General features: G+C 39.1%; 1 protein-coding gene across 7 annotated transcripts in view; it reads left to right on the top strand.

The window, feature by feature from the left end:
* ntrk3a (neurotrophic tyrosine kinase, receptor, type 3a) overlaps window positions 1-22507 on the top strand; it is a 215954-nt gene that overhangs the window by 166193 nt on the left and 27254 nt on the right. For all 7 annotated transcript variants that reach the window (XM_067502388.1, XM_067502387.1, XM_067502385.1 and 4 more), the window contains 2 exons: window positions 7914-8044; window positions 20712-20884. In XM_067502388.1, the coding sequence (XP_067358489.1) occupies window positions 7914-8044; window positions 20712-20884 (304 nt within the window). The remainder of the gene's footprint in view (window positions 1-7913; window positions 8045-20711; window positions 20885-22507) is intronic.

Here is a 22507-nt window from a genome sequence, read left to right as displayed (position 1 = left end):
ATGCACTGAACCACTTCTATGCCCGGTTTGAGGCACAGAACAACGTGAAGGCGAGGAAGTCCACTCCTCCTCCCAGTGACCAGGTGCTATGTCTAACCACAGCGGAAGTGAGGAAAACTCTATGCAGAGTTAACCCAAGGAAGTCTGCTGGACCTGACAACATTCCTGGGAGAGAACAGCTAGCGCACGTTTTCAAAGACATCTTCAACATCTCCCTGAGCAGCAACGTTGTTCCGACGTGGTTCAAGGCAACGACCATTGTTCCCGTGCCTAAGAAGTCTACTGTCTCCTGCCTCAATGACTATCATCCCGTTGCGCTCACACCCATCGTGATGAAGTGCTTCGAGAGGCTCGTCATGAGGCACATTAAGTCCCAACTCCCAACCTTCCTGGACCCCATGCAGTTTGCGTATCGTCCAAATCGTTCCACGGACGATGCCATCTCCACAACCCTCCATTTGGCCCTCACCCGCCTGGACAATAAGGACTCATACGTACGAATGCTGTTCATTGACTTCAGCTCAGCATTAAACACAATCATCCCTCAGCACCTGATAGAGAAGTTGAGCATACTGGGCCTGAACACCTCCTTCTGCAACTGGATTCTGGACTTCCTGACTGGGAGACCCCAGTCAGTCCGGATCGGGAACAACATCTCCAGCACGACCACACTGAGCACTGGGGCCCCTCAGGGCTGTGTGCTCAGCCCTTTGCTGTTCACTCACATAGTCAAATTTGCCGATGACACGACCGTGGTGGGTCTAATCAGCAAGAACGACGAGTCAGCTTACAGAGAGGAGGTGCAACGGTTAACAGCCTGGTGTGGAGCAAACAACCTGTCTCTGAACGTTGACAAAACTACAGAGATGGTTGTGGACTTCAGGAGAGCACAGAGCGACCATTCTCCACTGATGATCGATGGATCCTTAGTGGAGATAGTCAGTTAGAGCACCAAATTCCTAGGTGTTCATCTGGCGGACAACCTCACCTGGTCAGTCAACACCAGCTCCATCACCAAAAAGCGCAGCAGCGTCTCTACTTCCTGAGAGGTCTGAGGAAAGCCCATCTCCCTTCCCCCATCCTGACCATGTTCTACAGACCATCCTGAGCAGCTGCATCACTGCCTAGTTTGGGAACTGCACCGTCGCGGATCGCAAGACCCTACAGAGGATAGTGAGGACAGCTGAGAAGATCATCGGAGTCTCTCTGCCCTCTATTATGTACATTTACACAACACGATGCATCCGCAAAGCCAAAAGCATTGTGGACGACCCCACACACCCATCAAACACTCTTCACACTCCTGCCATCAGGAAAGAGGTTCCGAAGCATTCGGGCCGCCACATCCAGACTTTGCAACAGTTTTTTTCCGCAAGCCATCAGGCTCCTCAATGCACAGAACTGAAATGGAACTTAAACACACTACAAACCGAACTCAACACACTCTCATCACTCATCATTACTCATCTCAATTCATTCCACCACCACTTATTTATTTATTTTTATTATTCTACACTTACCGCACTACACTGTTTACCTGCTGTTTTTTGCACATTCCAATGCTATTGCACTGTTTACATGCTGGACATTCAAATGCACTATACAGTTTACATGCTGCTCTTTTTACAGCCTTAGCACTCTTGACTGTACTGTACTGTAAAATTAGTATACAGTAGGTTTACTGGTCGGCACTGTCTTAGGTTCTGTGTCCTGTCCTATGTTACTTGTGTTGTCTGTCTACACTGTCTGTCTGTACTGTACTAGGTTGCACTCGATGCACTTTACATAGCTTGTGTTGTTTTGTACCACCTTGGTTCTTGGAGGAACGTTATCTCGTTTCTACTGTGTACTGTGTACCACTGTGTATAGTAGATATGACAATAAAAGCCACTTGACTTGACTTGACTAAATGAGTCAACCCCCCCAAATCATATTAACTATAATGTTCCTAGAAGCACAGGCCGAGGTGGAGGAGTAGCAGCAATCTTCCATTTTAGCTTATCAATAAACCCTAGACCTAAACATTGCTAGAATTCATTTGAGAGCCTTTCTCTTAACCTTTCACACCCAAACTGGAAAAGTTTTTGATTAAATTTTCTGATTTTCTATCTGATTTAGTGCTTAGTACAGATAAAGTCATTATAGTGGGTGACTTTAACATTCATGTAGATCCCGACAGTAACTGCCTGAGCATTGCGATTAATTCATTATTAGATTCAATTGGTTTTCCCAAAATGTAAATAAACCCACTCACTGTTTTAGTCACACCTTGGACCTTCTCCTTACATATGGCATTGAAACTGATAATCTAATAGTATTTCCTCATAATTCTCTTCTGCCTGACCATTTTCTAATAACATTTGAATTTACAATAACGGACTATACAGCAGTGAGGAAAAAAATTCCACTACAGCAGACGTTTATCGGAAAATGCTTTGAATAAATTTAAAGAAATTATTTCTTCATCTTTTTCACCACGATGTGTCAATACTATGGTGAGTAGCCATCTTACTCCTGTACAAATTGATTATTTAGTTGATTATTCTGCAGCCTCACTGCGTATGATACTAGATACAGTTGCCCCTCTGAAAAAGAAGGCAGTGAATCAGATGTCCCGACCTCCGTGGTACAATTCACAAATGCACAGCTTAAAGCGGGCGTCACGAAAGTTAGAAAGGAAGTGGCGTTCCACTAATTTAGAACAATCCTGGTTAGCCTGCAGAGACAGTTTAAAAATGTACAAACAAGCGCTCCACAATGCCAGAACAGCATATTATTCAGAACTCATATAGGAAAACAAGAACAACTCCCGGTTTCTGTTCAGTACTGTAGCCAGGCTGACTAAGAGCCATAGTTCTGTTGAGCCTACTATTCCCTTAACTCTGAGCAGCAATGAGTTCATGACTTTCTTTACTAATAAAATTGTAGCCATTAGGGAAAATATTCACCAGATCCTCCCTATAAATATTACAAATAGATCTTTATGTCCAGAATCCTCAATAAGCCCCCAATCCATCTTAGACTGCTTTTCACCCATAGATCTCACTGAGCTACGTTCAACTATCGCTTCCTCAAAACTAACATGTCTTTTAGACCCTGTTCCAACCAAATTGCTTAAAGATGATTTACCTTTAATAGACACGTTCTTATTGGATTTGATTAACCTATCTTTAGAAACTTGCTATGTACCAAAGGCCTATAAAGTTGCTGTAATCAAACCATTACTTAAAAAACCTTGTCTTGATCCAGGTCATTAAGCCAACTATAGACCAATATCAAATCTCCCGTTTATTTCTAAGATCCTTGAAAAAGTAGTTGCAAAACAATTATGTGACCACCTTTACAGGAATAATTTGTATGAAGACTTTCAGTCAGGATTTAGAGTTCATCATAGCACAGAAACAGCACTGGTAAAAGTCACCAATGATCTTCTCCTGGCTTCAGATAATGGACTTGTGTCCATACTCATTATACTAGACCTTAGTGCCGAATTTGACACCATTGACCACAACATTTTATTACAGAGACTAGAACATGGATTTGGGATTAAAGGAACCACACTGCATTGGTTTAAAACTTATCTGTCAGACGGATTCCAACTTGTGCACCAAATGTTAGTTATGGAGTTCCAGAGGGCTCTGTGCTAGGACCAATACTTTTGAATCTGTACATGTCACCTTTAGGCAAAATTATTAGGAACCATTCCATAAATTTCCACTGTTATGCAGATGATACCCAGCTCTATTTATCTGTGAAACAAGAAAATACTAACCAATTAGTCAAACTTGAAGCATGCCTAAAAGACATAAATTCCAGGATGTCCTACAATTTCCTACTTCTAAATTCAGACAAAACGGAAATTATTCTATTTGGGCCTAAAAAGATGGGAAATATGCTGTCTATAACAATATAGTTACTTTAGATGACATAACTTTGGCCTCCAGTACTGCGGTGTGGAACCTTGGAGTTATTTTTGACCAGGATTTGGCGTTTACGTCACATATAAGACAAATCTCTAGAACAGCCTTCTTCCCCCTACGGAACATTGCTAAAATTAGAAGCATCCTGTCTCAAAGTGATGCCGAAAAACTGGTCCATTCATTTGTTACTTCTAGGTTGGACTACTGTAATTCCCTACTTTTGGGGTGTCCTAATAACTCTCTAAAAAGCCTTCAATCAATCCAAAATGCTGCAGCAAGAGTGCTGACTGGATTAGGGAAGACAGATCATATTTCACCTTCACTAGCTTTGCTCCATCCGCTTCCCATAAAATCTAGAATAGAATTCAAAACCCTCTTCCTTACATACAAAGCTCTTAATTGTCAAGCTCCATCATATTTAAACAATCTCATAGTTCTGTATCGCCCGATTAGACCACTTTGATCCCAGAATACAGGCCTACTTGTGGTTCCCAGAGTTTGCAAAAGTAGAATGGGAGGCGGAGCCTTTAGCTATCAAGCTCCTCTCCTGTGGAACCAGCTTCCAATCCAAATTCGGGGAGCAGACACCCTCTCTACTTTTAGGACTAGGCTTAAAACCTTTCTTTTTTGATAAAGCTTATAGTTAAAACTGCTCACTCAACCTGAATTAGCTCCTACTTAAGATGCTATAGGTTTAGAGTGTTGGGGGACTCCCGTAAGTGCAATGAGCTCCCCTCCTCTTTTTCTCTATACATTTATTTGTCACCACTGTATGCTATTAATTTTGTGTCCTACCAACCTGTATAATGTTTTGTTGTTGCTTTTTGTTTTCATTTTCTTGTTGCTTTTTGTTTTCGTTTTCTTGTTGATTTTTGTTGTCATTTTCTTGTTGCTTTTTGTTGTTCTTTTCTTTTCTCCCTTCACTTTCCACTCACCCCAACTTGTCAAGGCAGATGGCCGCCCACCCTGAGCCTGGTTCTGCTGGAGGTTTCTCCCGTTAAAGGGAATTTTTCCTCCCCAATGTTGACTAGGGCTTGCTCCAGGGGGAATTGTTGGGTTGCTTCTACATACTTGTGTAGTCTGGACCTTATTCTGTAAAGTGCCTTGAGATGACTTTGTTGTAAATTGGCGCTATATAAATAACGTTGAATTGAAAATGCCAAGTGTCATGTCTGTAGGAAACTAGGCACCGATCACCACCTGGCTAATACCATCGCTACAGTAAAGCATACTGGTGGCAGCATCATGCTGTGGGGATGTTTTTTCAGCGGCAGGAACTGGGATACTAGTCAGGACTGAGGGAAAGATGAATGAAGCAATGTAATGAGACATTCTTGATGAAAAGCTGTATCAGAGCACTGTAGATCTCAGACTGGGGCAATGGTTCATCTTTCAATGTTCCGGCACACAGCCGGATAATAAAAGGAGTGTCTACGGGACAACTCTGTGAATGTCCTTGAGTGGACCAGCCAGAGCCCAGACCTGAACCTTATTGAACATCTCTGGAGAGATCTGAAAATGGCTGTGCACCGTTGCTCCCCATTCACCCTGGTGGAGTTTGAGAGGTACAACAAAGAAAAATCAGAGAAACTCCCCAAAAAAAGGTGTGCCAAGCTTGTAGCATCATAATCAAAATGTGCTAAAGGTGCTTTAACAAAGTATTGAGCAAAGGTGGTGAATACTTATGTGCATGTGATTTTTGTCATTTTTTAATTACAATAAAGTTGCAAGGATTTCGAAAAGTTTTTTCATGTTGTGATTATGGGGTATTGTTTGTAGAACTTTGAGGAAAATAATGATAATCCAAATAATTCATTTTGAAATAAGGCTGTACCTAACAAAATGTAGAAAAAGGTAAGCGCTGGGAATACTTTCTGGATGCACTGTATACAACACACATCACAGGTCAGGACTCTCTGTTCTTCAGTGTGTTTTTTGCTTTGTTAAAAAGCCTATACAAATATTATGTTCACCTCCTGTATTGAGGAAAGTTAATATATCATCATGATGTTAAACTGCTTGTTAGCTAGATACCAGGAAAACACACTAAATGCTGTCTTCCTCCACCACATTAGTGAGGGCTTATTGAATAAGTTTGAACTTTTTGTATTTTTTGCATAGAAGTCAAGGCATTTACAGGAATTTAATCTGCATTCAATGCTTTGCTGAATTAAACACTATTTGAATTAAACCTTCAAATAGACAAATGAGAAAATGTCATGCTAGTTGTCATGGAAACATACATGGGCGACTGTGGCGCAGGAAGGTAGAGCGGTTGTCCACCTGTGTTGTTCACAGTTGTTGGTTCAATCCCCGGCTGCTCTGGTCACATGTCGAAGTGTCCTTGAGCAAGACACTGAACCCCAACTTAGTTGCTCCCGTTGAGTGTTGGCCAGCTGCATAGCAGCTCCCCCATTGGTATATGAGTGTGTGTGTGATTGTGAGTGTGAATGGGTAAATAAGAAGCAGTGTAAAGTGCTTTGAGTGCCAATAGGTAGAAAAGCGCTATATAAGTGCAGATCATTTACCATAACAAATAGACAATTGTTACAAGAAGTGTAGTGGTGTGTGTTTACACATCTTTAGTTCAATCAATTCCATCTCTCTGAGGACATTTGGGCCAGTTCTCAGAGCTTCAGAAGATTGGATATTATTTTTTTGTGTTTCACTGGAATTCTGAAATTCTCTTGGCTTTGTTTGGAGAGGATGCATATGAGAATAGGATGTCTATGTGAAGCTATTAGTGAAGACTTAGTGAAGCAAGCGAGGACATTGATGATGTTTCTATTACTTGATTGCCATTGTAGTCGAGTTGAACTTTTTATCATGTTGTGCCTCCTGTGCGCACTGATTGTGCATTGCAATCGTGCTGCGTTTCAAATGTGAGGATACTTCTCGCTCAGACGATCTCCAGCTGTGTCTGACATGCGTGAGATGCAAATCTGGATAATGTCCGAGGCTGATTTCTCCTGACATTGTACGGAGGTCATGTGTGAAACAGGCTTTACAACGATAGCTATGTGTGTGTGCACGCATGTGTGTATATGTGTGTGTGTGTTTGTGTGTAATTAGACATGCAGACTAATTAGTACTGTTACAAATAGCCTGGCTATTTAATATTGTCATTAACCTTAGAAAAGAAGGGGCATTAACTTGTCAGCAGTAGCACCTGCACACAAACACACACACTCAAACACTGTCTTAGAAATGCTTGGATGATTCCTTTCTAATCTTTGACATGATAAAAGCACACATTACAGATTCACATGCAAACAGAAACATCCACACACAAGAAATGTAATATCCAACCATGCAACTTTGCTTCACACTAAATATTATCAAGAAAATTCAACACTCCTGGTTATTTATATCACATTACAACACAGATAATAGCACCATGTCTATGACCCACATTTTACATAAGCAAAAGTTTTGGAACTGACATGTATTTCTTCTTACCCAGGTTTGTCCTGATTCATTGTTTACATTTGGTTTGCATATTTACAGAGGATCACATCAAAACTAATTGGAAGACACTACATCATGCAACAAGACAATGATCAGAACACACTGCCAGGACTTTATCACAGAGGAAATGTGAAAGGGTTTAGACAGACCAAGACAGACAAATCAAATCCTAACCCATCTGAACATGTATGTCACCTGCTGAAAAGGAAACTGAAGGGATAACCTCCCAAAAAAAACACTTGCTGAAGGCGACTGCAGTAAAAGCTTAGAAAAGAAAAATGAAAATTTAGATTATTCGTCTCATTTTCATCTTTCGATATTAAACCGAAAATGTCAGTGTACAGAAAAAACAAGTAATTTGGGCTTTCTATACCAGTATTTTTAGAGGGGCATAAGAAGACTGAGCACAAAAATCCATATGTTGGGGATTGGTTTTCTAATTTGGGCTGCTTTTTAAGATGTGTTACAATGTTTTTGTAACATTTGGGTGTTAACTTAGTATCTCTCTGTTTCCATCTCTATCAGATGTCCAGCATATTAAACGGCGAGATATTATTTTGAAGAGGGAACTTGGAGAGGGAGCCTTCGGCAAGGTCTTCTTGGCTGAATGTTACAACCTGAGCCCCACCAAGGACAAAATGCTGGTAGCTGTTAAGGTAAGCAATGGAGGTGTGGAAGTGTGTGTGTGTTTTTGCTATATAGTCAAGACTAAAAAAGTATTTTACTAGCGGAAGACAATTATGACTTGCTTTTAGGGTTAAAGTTGGAATTAGGTTTAGGATGACGGTTAGGTAGTCAGTTGTTATGGTTAAGGTAACGGTCTAGGCATTGCATCTCTCTAAGAGTTGCTTCTTAGACAAAGATGCAAGATGTTGATGTTAAAAGTTGCGCTGATGGTTTTTATTATAAACACTAACCATTTTTAGACACATCTTAAAGCATAAATAAAAACAAAACATCACATCTGTTAGTCCAAACTCTTAAACATCAGGTTGAAACTGTTGGGTAATACACTTTAGAGGTAAACCCATATGGACATTTTCACTTGAAACTCATTACAAAGCCTCTAAATATTATTGGATATTATTGTTGTTAAAACTTAGCTAGAAGTCTAATAGATAAATAATAATACTAATTAATAAATAATAAAAAAAATAGTTACAGTATATTATAAATTTAAAAAAAATATAAAATAGCTAATGGAAGCATGACTTCTATCTGCTTAAATCAATAGTGAGCTTCAAAGTATTTTTTACTTTTTTCTTAGAAACTGAATATAGTGAGTGTTTTATCTCTACTGTAATTTTTTTAAATGATCATATTAAATATGACTGATCAGATTCTATACATGTAAAAACATATTTTCCACAAAGTTCCAATGCTTCATTAAATCTAATGAAGACTTACCAGTTTTATTTACACTTTACCCAAAATCTCAGCATTTCTGGAAATTAGGTTTATAGAACAAATAATAGGAATAGAATTAATTTTTTCAGACTGCAATTATCAGAATTTAAATAATTAATGTTACTTAGAGATACTTGGATTCCCAACAACTACAATAACTTGTATTAAAAAATAACCACATGCATTTAATATTATATTTAAAAAGACTACTCAATGGCTTTAGAGATATCATAGCCTCTACAAATTAACCAACTGTTAATGTTATACCAAACAGATCCGTTAGTCCTTCGAAAATGTGCTTAGTAGAATTCCATTTATGTTTAGGTCCTTAGCCACTCTTAACTGGATCAATAAAGTTTAAGCATATACATACACTATTGCATCCAAAATAATTTGTCATCTTATATCAAAATTTAACTCCTGACAGACACACATTTGCAGAGCATAGCTCCAAACAAAGAATATATCCAGTAAAGCTAACTTCTGGCTAATATAGGATAAGTTGAATATTATTAAACCATATGTTAAAGACAGGAGATCTCTCATCAGTGCAACAGCAGTTATTGTTGGAAACATGACATTCACCTGCAGCAGACAGGTGTTAGTCTTAGTGAGGATATTGAAGGATTGCAGCTGCAGTCTTTAAGTCCTGCAGGATTTATTGGCCTTTGCTGCAGTATGTCATGTTTGCCTTCCTTACAGCCAGCTTTTTCTGACACACGCGCACACACACACACACACACACATTTATATATACAAGCAGACACACAAAACCTGCATTCTGTAACTCAGATTTTAACTGTTAATGAATAAGCACATCCTTGATCTAAACTGATCCTGACATATTGTGTGTGTGTGTGTGTGCTTGTGTGCATATGCGCAGTTTTTTGCAATGGGTCAGACCTAGGTTAGCGTTCTGTGATATATTAAAATATTTAACCTGCATTTTTGTTATTTGACTAAAACAAAAGATCAAGATTATTACTTCCTTTACTGTCCCTCAAACAACAACACCAGCAGCTCTATGGAGTTATGACTTATATGTAAACTGTTTCCATTTCTTAAAGACAGCTGCACATGTGTTGGCTTTGGTGGTCAACAAACTGGGTAATGGCAGCCAAAGTAGGCAAAGATGACAAAATAAAACCAAAGAAAAGTAATAAAGTTACCTCAAGTTACCGTGGGTGACTGAGGCACAGGAAGATGGAAGTGTCCTTGAGCAAGATGCTGAGTTGCTCCTAGTGATTGTTGGCCAGCTTCATAACATCTTCCCCATGTGTGTGTGTGATTGTGAATAGGAATCGGTGAATAAGAAGCAGTGCAAAGCGCTTTGAGTGCCAATTGGTAGAAAAGTGCTATATAAGTGCAGATCATTTACCATTTACCTCAGTGATATGGAAATATCAGACATCTCATCTCCTCTCCCTTTCACTTGTCTTTGCGCATGGATTTCACATTAAAGAAAGTAACAATATGTCTCCATAGCCACCTAATAGCAACAATTATTGTGTGATGTAGAGCTGCATGATTTCTTTTTTTAGCATTGACATTGCGATGTGCACACACGCAATAGTCGCACCGCAGGAAGTGCAATGTCAGGTGAGGCAACAAAGAGGATGACATTATACAAAACAGTTACTTTATCATCAGTGCTTTTAGAGTGAGTTAATAAATGCATTAAACTACTTTTTTCGTTCCTCCAAAATCACTTCAGAAGAGAAGTCACAGCACTCACCTGCACTACAATCAACTGCATAACCAGTGTTGTGCATGGGCACCATTTATTTATTTTTTGGTTAATCGTTTGATCAATAATTGAACATAAGCAGTGATTCCTAAACTTGTTCTGCTGGGCTCCCCTTTTATGCAAATATCATCAACCGATGATGGCAGCAACACATCTCAAATGTAATCACTTTTCTGATAGGACTTGACTTATTTTACCATTTCAAGGAAAATATTAGCTCATTTTGAATTTGATGGCAGCAACACATCTGAAATTTAATCACTTTTTGATGTCTTTCCCTTGATGTTTTTCTCCTTGACTTAGATTTTTGCTTGCCTTGTACCTCACTTTTCAATGCTGTAAAGTACTAAGAGATTTTAGAGCAACATATACTCTCATCCAGACAATGTCTCTTTCAGTGAAGGCCATGCATCTTTCAGCAAGACAATGCTAAACCACATACTGCATCCATCACAACAGCATGGCTTCACAGGAGAAGAGTCCAGGTGCTGAACTGGCCTGCCTGCAGTCAAGAACTTTCACCTATACAAAACATTTGGCGCATCATAAGACAACAAATCCAGCAACAAAAGCCCAGGACTGTTGAGCAGCTAGAATTTAGCATCAAACAAGAATGGGAATACATTTCTCTCCTAAAACTCCAGTACTTGGTCTTCTCACTTACCAGATGTTTACAGACATCAGTACAGGGGATGCTATATAATGGTAAACATCACCCTCTTCCACCTTGAGATGTGTTCCTGCCATCAAATTCAAAATGAGACAATATTTTCCATGAGATGTTAAAATGTCTCAGGTTCTACATATGATATGTAGTTGTTTATATTCTATTGTGAATAAAATATGGGTTGATGAGGTTTGCAAATCATTGCATTCTGTTTTTATTTATGTTTTACACATCTCTCCAACCTTTTTGGAATTGGGGTTGTATTTTCATCAGGACCACTTGGCAGTTTAAATCTGTTTATATCTTAAATAAAAGTTAACAACACATTATGAGCATTGAAAAGTTTTATTGAAAGCTTTCAGCAGATTTTCTTAATGTGTTGGCTGTTAGTTCAATCGTCAATCATTGTTGAAACCATATCAATAGCGGCAGGCAGTATTAATTCCTTAGCTATAAGGTGTGGTTTTTTACTCTGTACCCTCCTTTTTTAGAAGCGAGATCAGCATTTGGAGGTACAAATGCTGCTTTTTAGAGCTGACTTTGCTAGGCACTGCACACATTATTTTTAAAAAGGCTTATCTTTTTATTCGGGCTGTGAAGTCACTAAGTGGCGTCTTAACTTATTCGGCCTCATAATATTAGATGCTAATATTTTGAGACACTGGACATATCGTGGCCTCTTCTTATTACAACTGTCATGTGGGTAAAACAGAAAGCGAGATATGCCTTATCATATTTTATTGTCTTTGGTACCTGCAGCCTTTGAAGCTGTTAGCTTTGAATTACCATCAGCTTTAAGTTTCCTTTCAAAAATGTTTCCATGCTAGCAGTGTGGCAGAGCTATCATGCAATGTTTATATTTAGGTGAACATGAGCAGCAACATGTTTACTTGAAGTGTTCCAACACTCTCTGGTAAGCCACCAGCTCTGCCTTATCCTACTTTCTTGATGAGACATTCAATGACCATGCAGAACATAATAAACATGGAAAACAAACTAAGCAGAAATAAGGATTTTATTTCGGAGTTTTCCAACATTGCCTCAAGTACCTCACCTAAGTACCTAAGCTTTAAATACCTCAAGCTACATGGACCAAACAGTCTATCCACCCGATTGCTTCTTCAGTGACCCAGGACCCTGATGTCATGCTGCCCTGGTCTGGCTCTGTAACCTCGGCTGGAGACACAGTGCCAACCCGTGTTCTTCTGGTCCTGTCGGATGTCCAATGGCCTGTCCTGACACGGGCCTGCTCCGCTGAGACAGGAGGCCTGGAAGCCGGCAAAAAGAAGACACTGGATAAAAACTGCCGCACTAGTCAACCAGTCCATCATGCTGGAACAGTACATTGGACCACCTTATCTGGTTCACTGTTCTCGAGGAGCTGAATTCAATTCAATTCAACTTTATTTATATAGCGCCAATTCACAACAAAGTTATCTCAAGTTATCTCTTATGTAAAGTTATCTCTTTACAGAATAAAGTCAAGAAGGGGCGACTGTGGCGCAGGAAGGTAGAGCGGTTGTTCACCAATCTCACAGTTGTTGGTTCAGTCCCCAGCTCCTCCAGTCACATGTCAAATTGTCCTTGAGCAAGACACTGAACCCCAACTTAGTTGCTCCTGGTGAGCATTGGCCAGCTGCATAGCAGCTCCCCCATTGGTTTAGGAGTGTGTGTGTGATTGTGAGTACGAATGAGAAGTGCTTTGAGTGCCAAGAGGTAGAAAACGCTATACAAGTGCAGACCATTTATTATAAAGATGTATAGAGAGAACCCAACAATTCTCCCTTGAGCAAGCCCCAGGCAAAACTCTCTTTAACGAGAGAAACCTCCAAAAGAACCAGGCTCAGGGTGGGCAGCCATCTGCCTTGACCGGTTGGGGTGAGTTTGAAAGTGAAGAGAGAGAGAAGAGAGAAAAGAAAAATTAACAACAAAATATCGGGTAGGTTGGTAGGACGGGTAGCTGCAAACTGGAAAAAACACACAGCTTTAAAGCCCGGGGACACCTGGAGAAAGGGACAGAGAGAGAGAGACAAAGAAGGAGAAAGACAACTACAGGAGAAAACACGCATAGTTAATGTCATGCAATTGTGACAATTGTGGGGTGAGAGGAGAGGAGGAAAGGAGCTCAGTGCATTGGGGGTTTTTGGTTTATGTAATTTAGTTTGTCGGGGAACAGACACACTAAAACTATAGGTATTTGGGAGTTGTGGGGGGGTGACAGTTGTAAGGACACTGCAGAGAGGTGTGTAGGACTGGATCTCTGCATCCTAGGCTCTACTCTGGATTGTCATTCTTTTGGTTGTCTATTATAACCAGCCATATTTCTTGATAAGAAAGCTGCACCATCTAAAGTAGGATGGATGCCATCTCTCCTAATCAGCCTAGGTTTTCCCCAAAATGGTTTCCAATTATCTATGTAGCCCACATCGTTTGCTGGACACCACCTAGACAGCCAGCGATTGAATGACGACATGTGGCTGTACATGTCATCACGGTTCAGATTTCGCAGGGGTCCAGAGAAAACTACGGAGTTCGACATTGTTTTGGCAAAGTTAACAATTCAACATTCATTTAAGTGACCTTCTATTATCAACTATCGCGTAATCGGGCGTCATTAACTCCTGTGTGAATAATAATCTTACTGTATTTACGTTGATCTTTAGCCAGGAGTTTTAAATATGATTCAACGTCATTCAACTAAGGTACCGAAGCTAAAATAGGTAAAATGTGGAATTAGTAAACATTAGCTAGTTATGTTTTACAAGAGCTAGTGCTTGTGTAATAACAAGTGTATGACACGACAAGTATTAATTGTTGTGTGAAGAAAACACTTATTTAAGTAAATGAGGGCTGCAATTAATCAGTAAACAATCCTACGATAGAAACCCAACAGTGTGCAGAAACAGGAAGTTACGCAATACGCTTACCGCATGAGGAAGAGATTCCGTAGCCAGCTGCAGTACAATCACTGTACCACAATGGTTATTCCCTCTGATCTCCTGCCTCGTCAGATGGCAGGCAGCTTGGCTCCCATAGGTGGCACCCCCACAGTCATGTGCCTCACTGCACTATGGCCAGCGCAGTCGGGGCATGCTGCCATCGCCTCACGAGACCAGGCATGGCACCACCACCACCATGCACCACAGTTAGTGGTGCACCTCTCCACCACAGCGTGTGTGCATTATTAAATATCAGATCAATTAAGATGAAATTAATCAGTAAACAGTCCGATAGAAACCCAAGAGTGTGCATAAACAGGAAGTGATGCAATACGCTTACCGCACGAGGAAGAGATTGTGCAGAACAATCATTACAATTGCTGGGGAAGTGGCCAACTTCCCCGGCAATGGTTCCCTCTGACCTCCTGTCTCATGAGATGTCAGGCGGCTTGGCTCCCACAGATGGCACCCCCACAGTCATGTGCCTCACTGCACCATGGCCATCGCAGTCGGGGCATGCTGCCATCGCCTCACCAGACTAGGCATGGCACCACCACCACCATGCACAACAGTTAGTGGTGCATCTCTCCACCACAGCGTGTGTGCATTATTAAATATCAGCTCTCTCTCGTCTAAATCCCTGTTAGTAATTGACTTGATAAATGATCATCAAATTGATTTATTTTGTCTTGGTTGCAGCAGGATGAATCTGTCAGTCTTAATGACTCAACCCCCTACCCCCCAAGTCATGTTAAATATCATGTTTATTATCTTCCAATTACTTCCTCAATACCAACAACATGTCTTTTAGACCCTGTCCAAAAAAAATTGCTTAAAGATGTTTTACCTTTAATACATATGCTCATATTAGATTAAATCAATCTACTTTTAGAAGCTGGCTATGTAAAATAGGCCTATAAAGTTGCTTTAATCTACTTAAAACCTTGTCTTGATCCAGGTGATTTAGACCAATATCCAAACTCCCATTTATTTCTAAAAACCTTGAAAAAGTAGTTGGAAAGCAATGATCTGCAGAGAAATAACCTGTCTCAAGATTTCCTGTCAGGTTTGAGAGTACATCACAGTACTGAAACAGCACTTGTGAAAGTCACCAATGGCCTTCTCTTGGCTTCAGATAATGGACTTACTCATCCTACTAGACCTTAGTGCCACATTTGACACCACAGCATTTACAAAGACTGGAGCATAGATTTGGGATTAAAGGAACCGCACTGCGTTGGTTTAAATCTTATCTGTTAGACAGATTCCAATTTGTTACTGTTAATGATGAATCTTATACATACACAAAGGTTAGTTATGGAGTTCCACAGGGCTCTGTGTCAGAACACTTTTCACTCTGTATGTGTCACCTTTAGGGAACATTATTAGTAAACATTCCATAAACTTCCACTGCTATGCAGATGATACCCGGCTATATTTATCTGTGAAACTTGAAGATACTAACCAATTATTAAAACTTCAGGCCTGACTAAAAGACATAAAGGCCTGGATCTTCTATAATGTCCTACTTCTAAATTCAGACCAAACTGACAGTTTAGGCCTATAAATAAGAGAAATATGCTGTCTAACAATTAAGATACTTTAGATTGCATAACTTTGGCCTCTAGCACTGATGTGAGGAAATTTTGGAGTTATCTTTGACCAGGATTCTTCCTCGCACATAAAACAAATCTCTAAAACAGCCTTCGTCCACCTATGGAACATTGCCAAAATTAGGAACATCCGGTCTCAAGGTGATGCTGAAAAACTCATCAACGCATTTGTTACTTCTAGATTGGACAACAATAATTCCCTTCTTACGTGGTGTCCTAATAACTCCAATTTAAATTAATTTAAAATGCGGCAAAAGGAGTACTGACTGGAATTAGCAAGAGAGATCATATTTTTCCATTATTAGCGTCTCTCCATTGGCTTCCCATTAAATCTAGAATAGAATTTAAAACCCTCCTTATAAAAGCTCTTAATGGTCAAGTTTCATCATATTTAAAAAACCTCATAGTACCATCTCCTCTGATTAGACCACTTCAACCCCAGAATTCAGACCTACTCATGGTTCCCAGAGTTTCCAAAAGTAGAATGGGAGACAGAGCCTTTAGCTATCAAGCCCCTCTCCTGTGGAACTGGCTCCCAGTCCAGACTCTACTTTTAAGACTAGGCTTAAAACCTTCCTGTTTGATAAAGCTTATATTTAAAGCTGCTCAGTCAACCTGTACTGATTTGTAATTATGATGCTATTGGGGGAGCCTCTTAAGTACATTTATACAACCCAGTGTTTTGTTATTGCTTTTTGTTGCTCTTTCCTTCTTTTCTCCACTTTCCACTCACCCCAACCGGTCAAGGCAGATTTTTTGGGTTTTACTGTTTATTATGTAAAGTGCCTTGGGATGACTTTGTTGTGAATTGGCACTCTACAAATAAAGTTAAACTGAATAATGATTCATATCATTGTCTATTAAACTGAGAAAAAAATCTAGTTGTTTTTTTGGCCATGTCACAAAGCTATCATTGGAATCCTAACCTTAACAAATATAATTGGCTCATCTTTTTATGTGTGACAGGTTAATTACAGTGTGCATTTCTTTACTGATAATCCAGTAGCTGAAACATATCTTTTTGTACGAAGTAATTGCCAAATATCAGCGTAGTAGTGGTTAATATTAGTAATCCAGCTATGATGATCACACAAGACCATACACAACCCACTGTATAAACTATCCTGATGCCAACCCTCCAACACACAATTAATGTGTAAACTAATAAAATTTCAATTTGTAATCTAAATCTGTATCCAAAAAATAGTTATCACATTACTATATTGGATGGAGGAGATGATAATAAAATTTTAGTTTTTAAATAAAAGTTTTTTTGAATCATTTTCTGTAATGATCCTTTATAAAAAAAACATTGGGAAACATTAACCAATACTTTCCTTGGCATATTGACACCTAACTATTGTAACACCAACGTTGAAATTGTCAATTTATCCCTTTACATTTAACTTTTAGAGACATTTGTATGCATTTTCTACATTTATATAGTTTTTAAATGTAATTTGTAAGACTAAATGTTAGATGACAGTGATTGTGGCATACTTCTTATTTTAACTTGTAACAGTGTCCCAGTGTGGAAGGTTCTGATAGAAGGTGCCACAATGTGATATGCCCTTCAATAGAAATCATGGGCAGAAGGCACATTCTCATAATGCCATAATTGCATAGGTGACCTTTCATTATTTTAGCCATGTTAATCCTATTGAGATAGTAGCAGTAGCATTAATTGCAAATTAGCTTCTACCTAACATCCAATGACCGCACGTAGAAAAAAATTAGTTCTGAGAGGGAATGAGAAGAGAGGTGAGATAGATAAACAAGGGTAACCATGGTAGCAGTACTGCTATTAAAGCTATTAGATATAATTGGAGCAGTCCAACCCATTATTGTCATTCCCACAATGACAAATATTTGCTGTCCTCTGTCACAATGTTTACCTTTTCTTTACCAGGAATGGATGTTATTTTTCTGAGCTGGATTGTTTATGTACAGCTCTGACCACAAAGAACCTTTTTCTGCCTATTTCTTGAAATGTTGGAACGTTGTGTAAAATGTAAAGTACTTGAAGTATTTGAAACCTTTGATTGACAAAGACAACATGTCAAATGTCAAAACTGACAAATTATTTTTATTTGGAAAATATCAGCTCATTCTGAATTTGAAGTCAGCAGCAACTCACTGTACCACTGCATGGGCTCAGGCTTAGGAACATCTCTGAACAAAGTTTGTTGATGCATTCACAAGTGTACCATGCAAAGACAACCAAGATCGAGAAATCCTCCCATCTTTGATCCTGAGGTAATTTCAAATACACTGAGGTCAAGTAGAAAACTGTCCTGTGGTCAAGTGAAAAGATCGGCTTTTTAATAGAGCATTTTGCTGTTGAAGAATAGAGTAAATAGTTTATGAGCAATTGTTAATAACAAAGACAAACGTGCAAAATAGTGTAAAAAGAAAAAAAAACAGTAAAAGCAATACAATCTACCATATATACTGTGCATGCATATATAAAGAAAAAAATCATAATCAAGTGAAAATTACAGTCTGCAAATGTGAAACTTACAATCTACGACTGTGGGGTACAGGCATAGATCATCTGTTAGCCTATACGGTCATTTTAAAATAAAGCTGTAGCAGAAACTTCCTCGTTTCCCTTACCTATTCGTTAAGTACCCTGTATTTACAGAATAAGTACTCTATAGTTACCATATGCGCACAGTTACAGTTAAATTTGTGTTACCTACAAACACTTGTTACTTAATAAGTATCGTATAAGTAACATAACATTAGAATAGGTACCCCTTATACTTACAGTATAATAGTTTTCAAGTTCCCAGGTGGGAACGTGTTACTCCCTTATTTCACATACTTTGTATCTTGTTATAGAGTACCTACAAGTACATATTTGTACAGTAAAGTACAGTACATTAAATCTACACCATTATTCCTAAAAGGTACCCTGCAAATATGGTTTACCTACAGGGTAAGTTGTGAGCTTTAGTAACTAACAAAATAATTATATAATGTTATACACTAACCAAAAAAATACTTTTTATTGTTTTGTCTAAGCAGATAAAACTTTATACTTCTGCGTGGAAAGAGTTTTCTGAACCAGAAGGTTCTATTTGCAAAACACAGGATTTCTGTTATTATGGTAAATGGTAAATCATCTGCTATAGCACTTTTATCCAAAGTGCTTTACACTGTTGTTTGTTATTCACACGCTCACACACTGTGGCTGCCATACAAGGTGCTCACCTAGCCCACTGGAAGCAATTTGGTGTTCAGTGTCTTCCCCAAGGACACTTTACATGTAGCCAGGAGGGACCGGTAGCCAAACGATTGATCCTGTGGTATATGGACAACTGCCTTACTAACTAAGCTGCAGCTGCCCTATTACCATTATTATAAATTATACCATATTATATATTACATATTTACAGTTACTTCAGGTTGTTTGACCATTGTTTTCAAATAGAACAGATCCATTCTATTTATTAGTTTGTTATGAAGATGTGAAAACTTTGAAGCTTAAAATTTCTGTTCAAATTCCGATAGCACCTTCTAATACCATAGTCATGCTGTCAGGATGACCAACTTCGCTTCCCCCTTCAAGACTTTTATATTGCAACCACTTCCTGTTCCTGGTCCCGTCACATTTTTCCCCGCTTAACTAATCACCGGTAATCAGTTTCACCTGCTCTCTCCACTTTGCTTATATACCTCATCAGTTCCCTCACCAAGCCAGATTGTCTGCTTTCTCACAGTGAGGTTCCACACACACACACACACACACACACACACACACACACACCTCATTGTGATCTACGGTTCGGACCATGCTATGCCTTTGACCTGACTCTGCCCGCTACTTTAGTACTCTGCCTGCTACCTTGGTTGTGACCGAATGTATGACTAAGTATATGAGTATTGTCGACCCATGAAGAATCAAGATTATCATGAACTCTTCTAACTACGTCTTTAGAAGAGGAGGATTTACCACACTATGCTTGTGCTTTGATTATGCCATGCAGATGCTTGTTTTGCCAAGTCATGTAATTATCTATCTACACTTTTCACTGAGCCCAGTGCTAAGGGGTTTTGGAGGTTTTTGAGATTGTATCACTAAAGAGGATTTTGGAATTTGGATATTGTTTCACCAAAGAGAAGGAATTTGAGTTCTTTTCACATCAGGGATTGGATATTTACCACGGCTACGTACAACAGCAAATAACTGCTCCACTAAAGCAGTTGAGGACTGAACACTTAGCCTAGCTGAAGTCTCTATCAGTGTAAATGGGCTCATGGTGGAGTAAATGATCATGTTAGCCTACAGCCAGCCTCAAACCTAAACACACATATCCAATCTAGTTTAAGAGTTCCTCAAATAAAGCCATGATATAGTTTCACATTTCTCAATCATGTTTAGCTTTGGTTTTTGTTTTGAAATCTTGAATATGGATAGTGGACTACAGTGTGTCATCTATTACAGTATATAGATACAGAGATTATTTGAGGATCTCAAAGGAGGAAAATAAATGCAGAGTGAGAGAGGCACTGTACAGGTAAATTTTAATTCAGGTTCATCAACAAGTCTCTAAAATGAAAAAAATGACATGATTCCAATCATAATACATAATATATTATAAATACATATACATATAACAATGAGTAAAAATTGGCTCATCACCAGGCTGCTTTTTCTTCCCTTAATGCAGTCTTTTTTGTCCTTTTGAAATGTTTAGCTATTACCGCGACAACAGTAAGCCTGTCCTGTTTTCCTGCATATTCTGTTTGCTACAGCAAACTACAGTGGGAGAAATAGAATATATGAAAGAGACATGCAGGAGGGGGTGATGTTTCCATGGCACCTGAAGGGGGTCCCTCTGCAGGATAGATAAAGGATAGATAAAGGGAGGGAGGGCTGTCACCATTGCTACCAAAGTATAACCAGTTGTGATTTGATGTGATGTAATCTCTCTCTGTCTGCAGACTCTGAAGGACCCTACTCTTGCAGCAAGAAAAGATTTCCAGCGTGAGGCTGAGTTGCTGACAAACCTCCAGCATGAGCACATTGTAAAGTTCTATGGAGTGTGTGTGGACGGAGACCCTCTCATCATGGTGTTTGAGTACATGAAGCATGGAGATCTTAATAAGTTTCTCAGGTGAGTTCATCAGACAAACAATAGGTGGTGGAGGAGTACGTCTTACTGTTACAACCATAGTATTTCCTCATCACCACAGTCTGGACTGTTGGTCCCTAAAATAGGAACTACAGGGATGTCAAGACAGCGATCTAAAGCTGTCTGTTCCTTCAGTTCCTTTGTTAAATCTCCATTGTGGAAATAATTTATTTATTAATAATTTATTTGAATTTAATTGAAGAAAATTTAAGGACATCCAGTTTCTAATATCGGACATACAATCTTGTAGAGAACTCAGCCTACTATGGTCCATAGGTGTCATCGGCATAACGGTGAAATGAAATATTATGTATGCCTATAACATCACCCAGTGGAAGCATGTAGACTGAGAAAAGAATTGGGCCAAGTATCAATCCTTGGGGAACACCATACTCAGAGGGGGAGGTGGATGACATATAATCGTCAATGGAGACACTCGATTTCCGGTAGCTGTCCATGATACAAGGATCAATACCAGGTTTCTTTAAAATGGGCTATATGCAGGGAACTTTGAAATAATCAGGGAAACAACCAGTACTCAGTGATTTGTTTAATATGATAAGCAAGTTTGGTGCGATGCAGTCTCACACTTCCCGTAAAAATTTTGTTGGAATAATGTCAAGTGGACTAGTTGATGCTTTCATATGAGATATTGTATCAAGTAGGTTAGACAGTATAACGGGAGAGAAATAGTTCAGGTAGCTTTGATAAGGACAGACCACATCCAGAAATGAAGGATTTTGAGTGATACCTAATTTTCTCAACTTTGGAAACAAAGTGTGATAAAAACTTATTGCAATCAGCAACACAATTGGCAGAGGCATGAGGGGCTAGAGGGTTAACCAGCCTATCCACAGCATGAAATAGAAATCTGGGATGATGATTGGCATAGATGAGTTGTGAGAAGTAAGAGGCTCTGGCATCCTTCACCATCCTATTGAAAAGTGATACGTTTCTTTCATTATAATAAAATGTACTGTAAGACCAGATTTAGTCCATTTACGCTCAGCCCTTCTACATACTCATTTACAATTTCGTATCTACTCATTAATCCATTATTGCATCCTGGTCAATGGATCAGGTCTGTTTCTTAATGGAGCTATACGGTCTAGGGTTGACATGCAAAGTTAGTTAAAAGAATCAACCATTTCATTAGTCCAGGCAGAGTCAAGGAATGCCACATCCGCAGAATTAGTACAAAACTTAATGGCACAATGCTCATTGAACACATGTTTAATGTGGAGATTCCCTAACAATCTGTGATTGACAACTAAAAACAATAGGCTTATGGTCAGATACAGACAAATCCAGAATTTTCAGTTCTGAAATCCCAAGACCCAGACTAAAAATAGATCAAGAGTGTGACTACCAGAAGGAGTTTCATTGAGCTACATGTTGCTGAAAAAGAGTTTCATTGTATTTAAAAATTCTGTAGCAAACCCGATAAGCCGATTTAGATTTTAATGCTAGTTTATTTTAGAAAGCTATCAGAAGAGACTTGCTCTAAAAAGCTAATGTATCACATTTACCAATATGTTAGCACTTGTGCCGCAGTGTGACTGGATCTCAATATCCCTGTTACCTAAGGGGATTGAGAAGATTCAA

Source organism: Channa argus, chromosome 4, assembly GCF_033026475.1.
Source record: "Channa argus isolate prfri chromosome 4, Channa argus male v1.0, whole genome shotgun sequence".
NCBI classification, from domain to species: Eukaryota; Metazoa; Chordata; class Actinopteri; order Anabantiformes; family Channidae; genus Channa; species Channa argus.
This window is presented reverse-complemented; position numbering and strand designations above follow the sequence as displayed.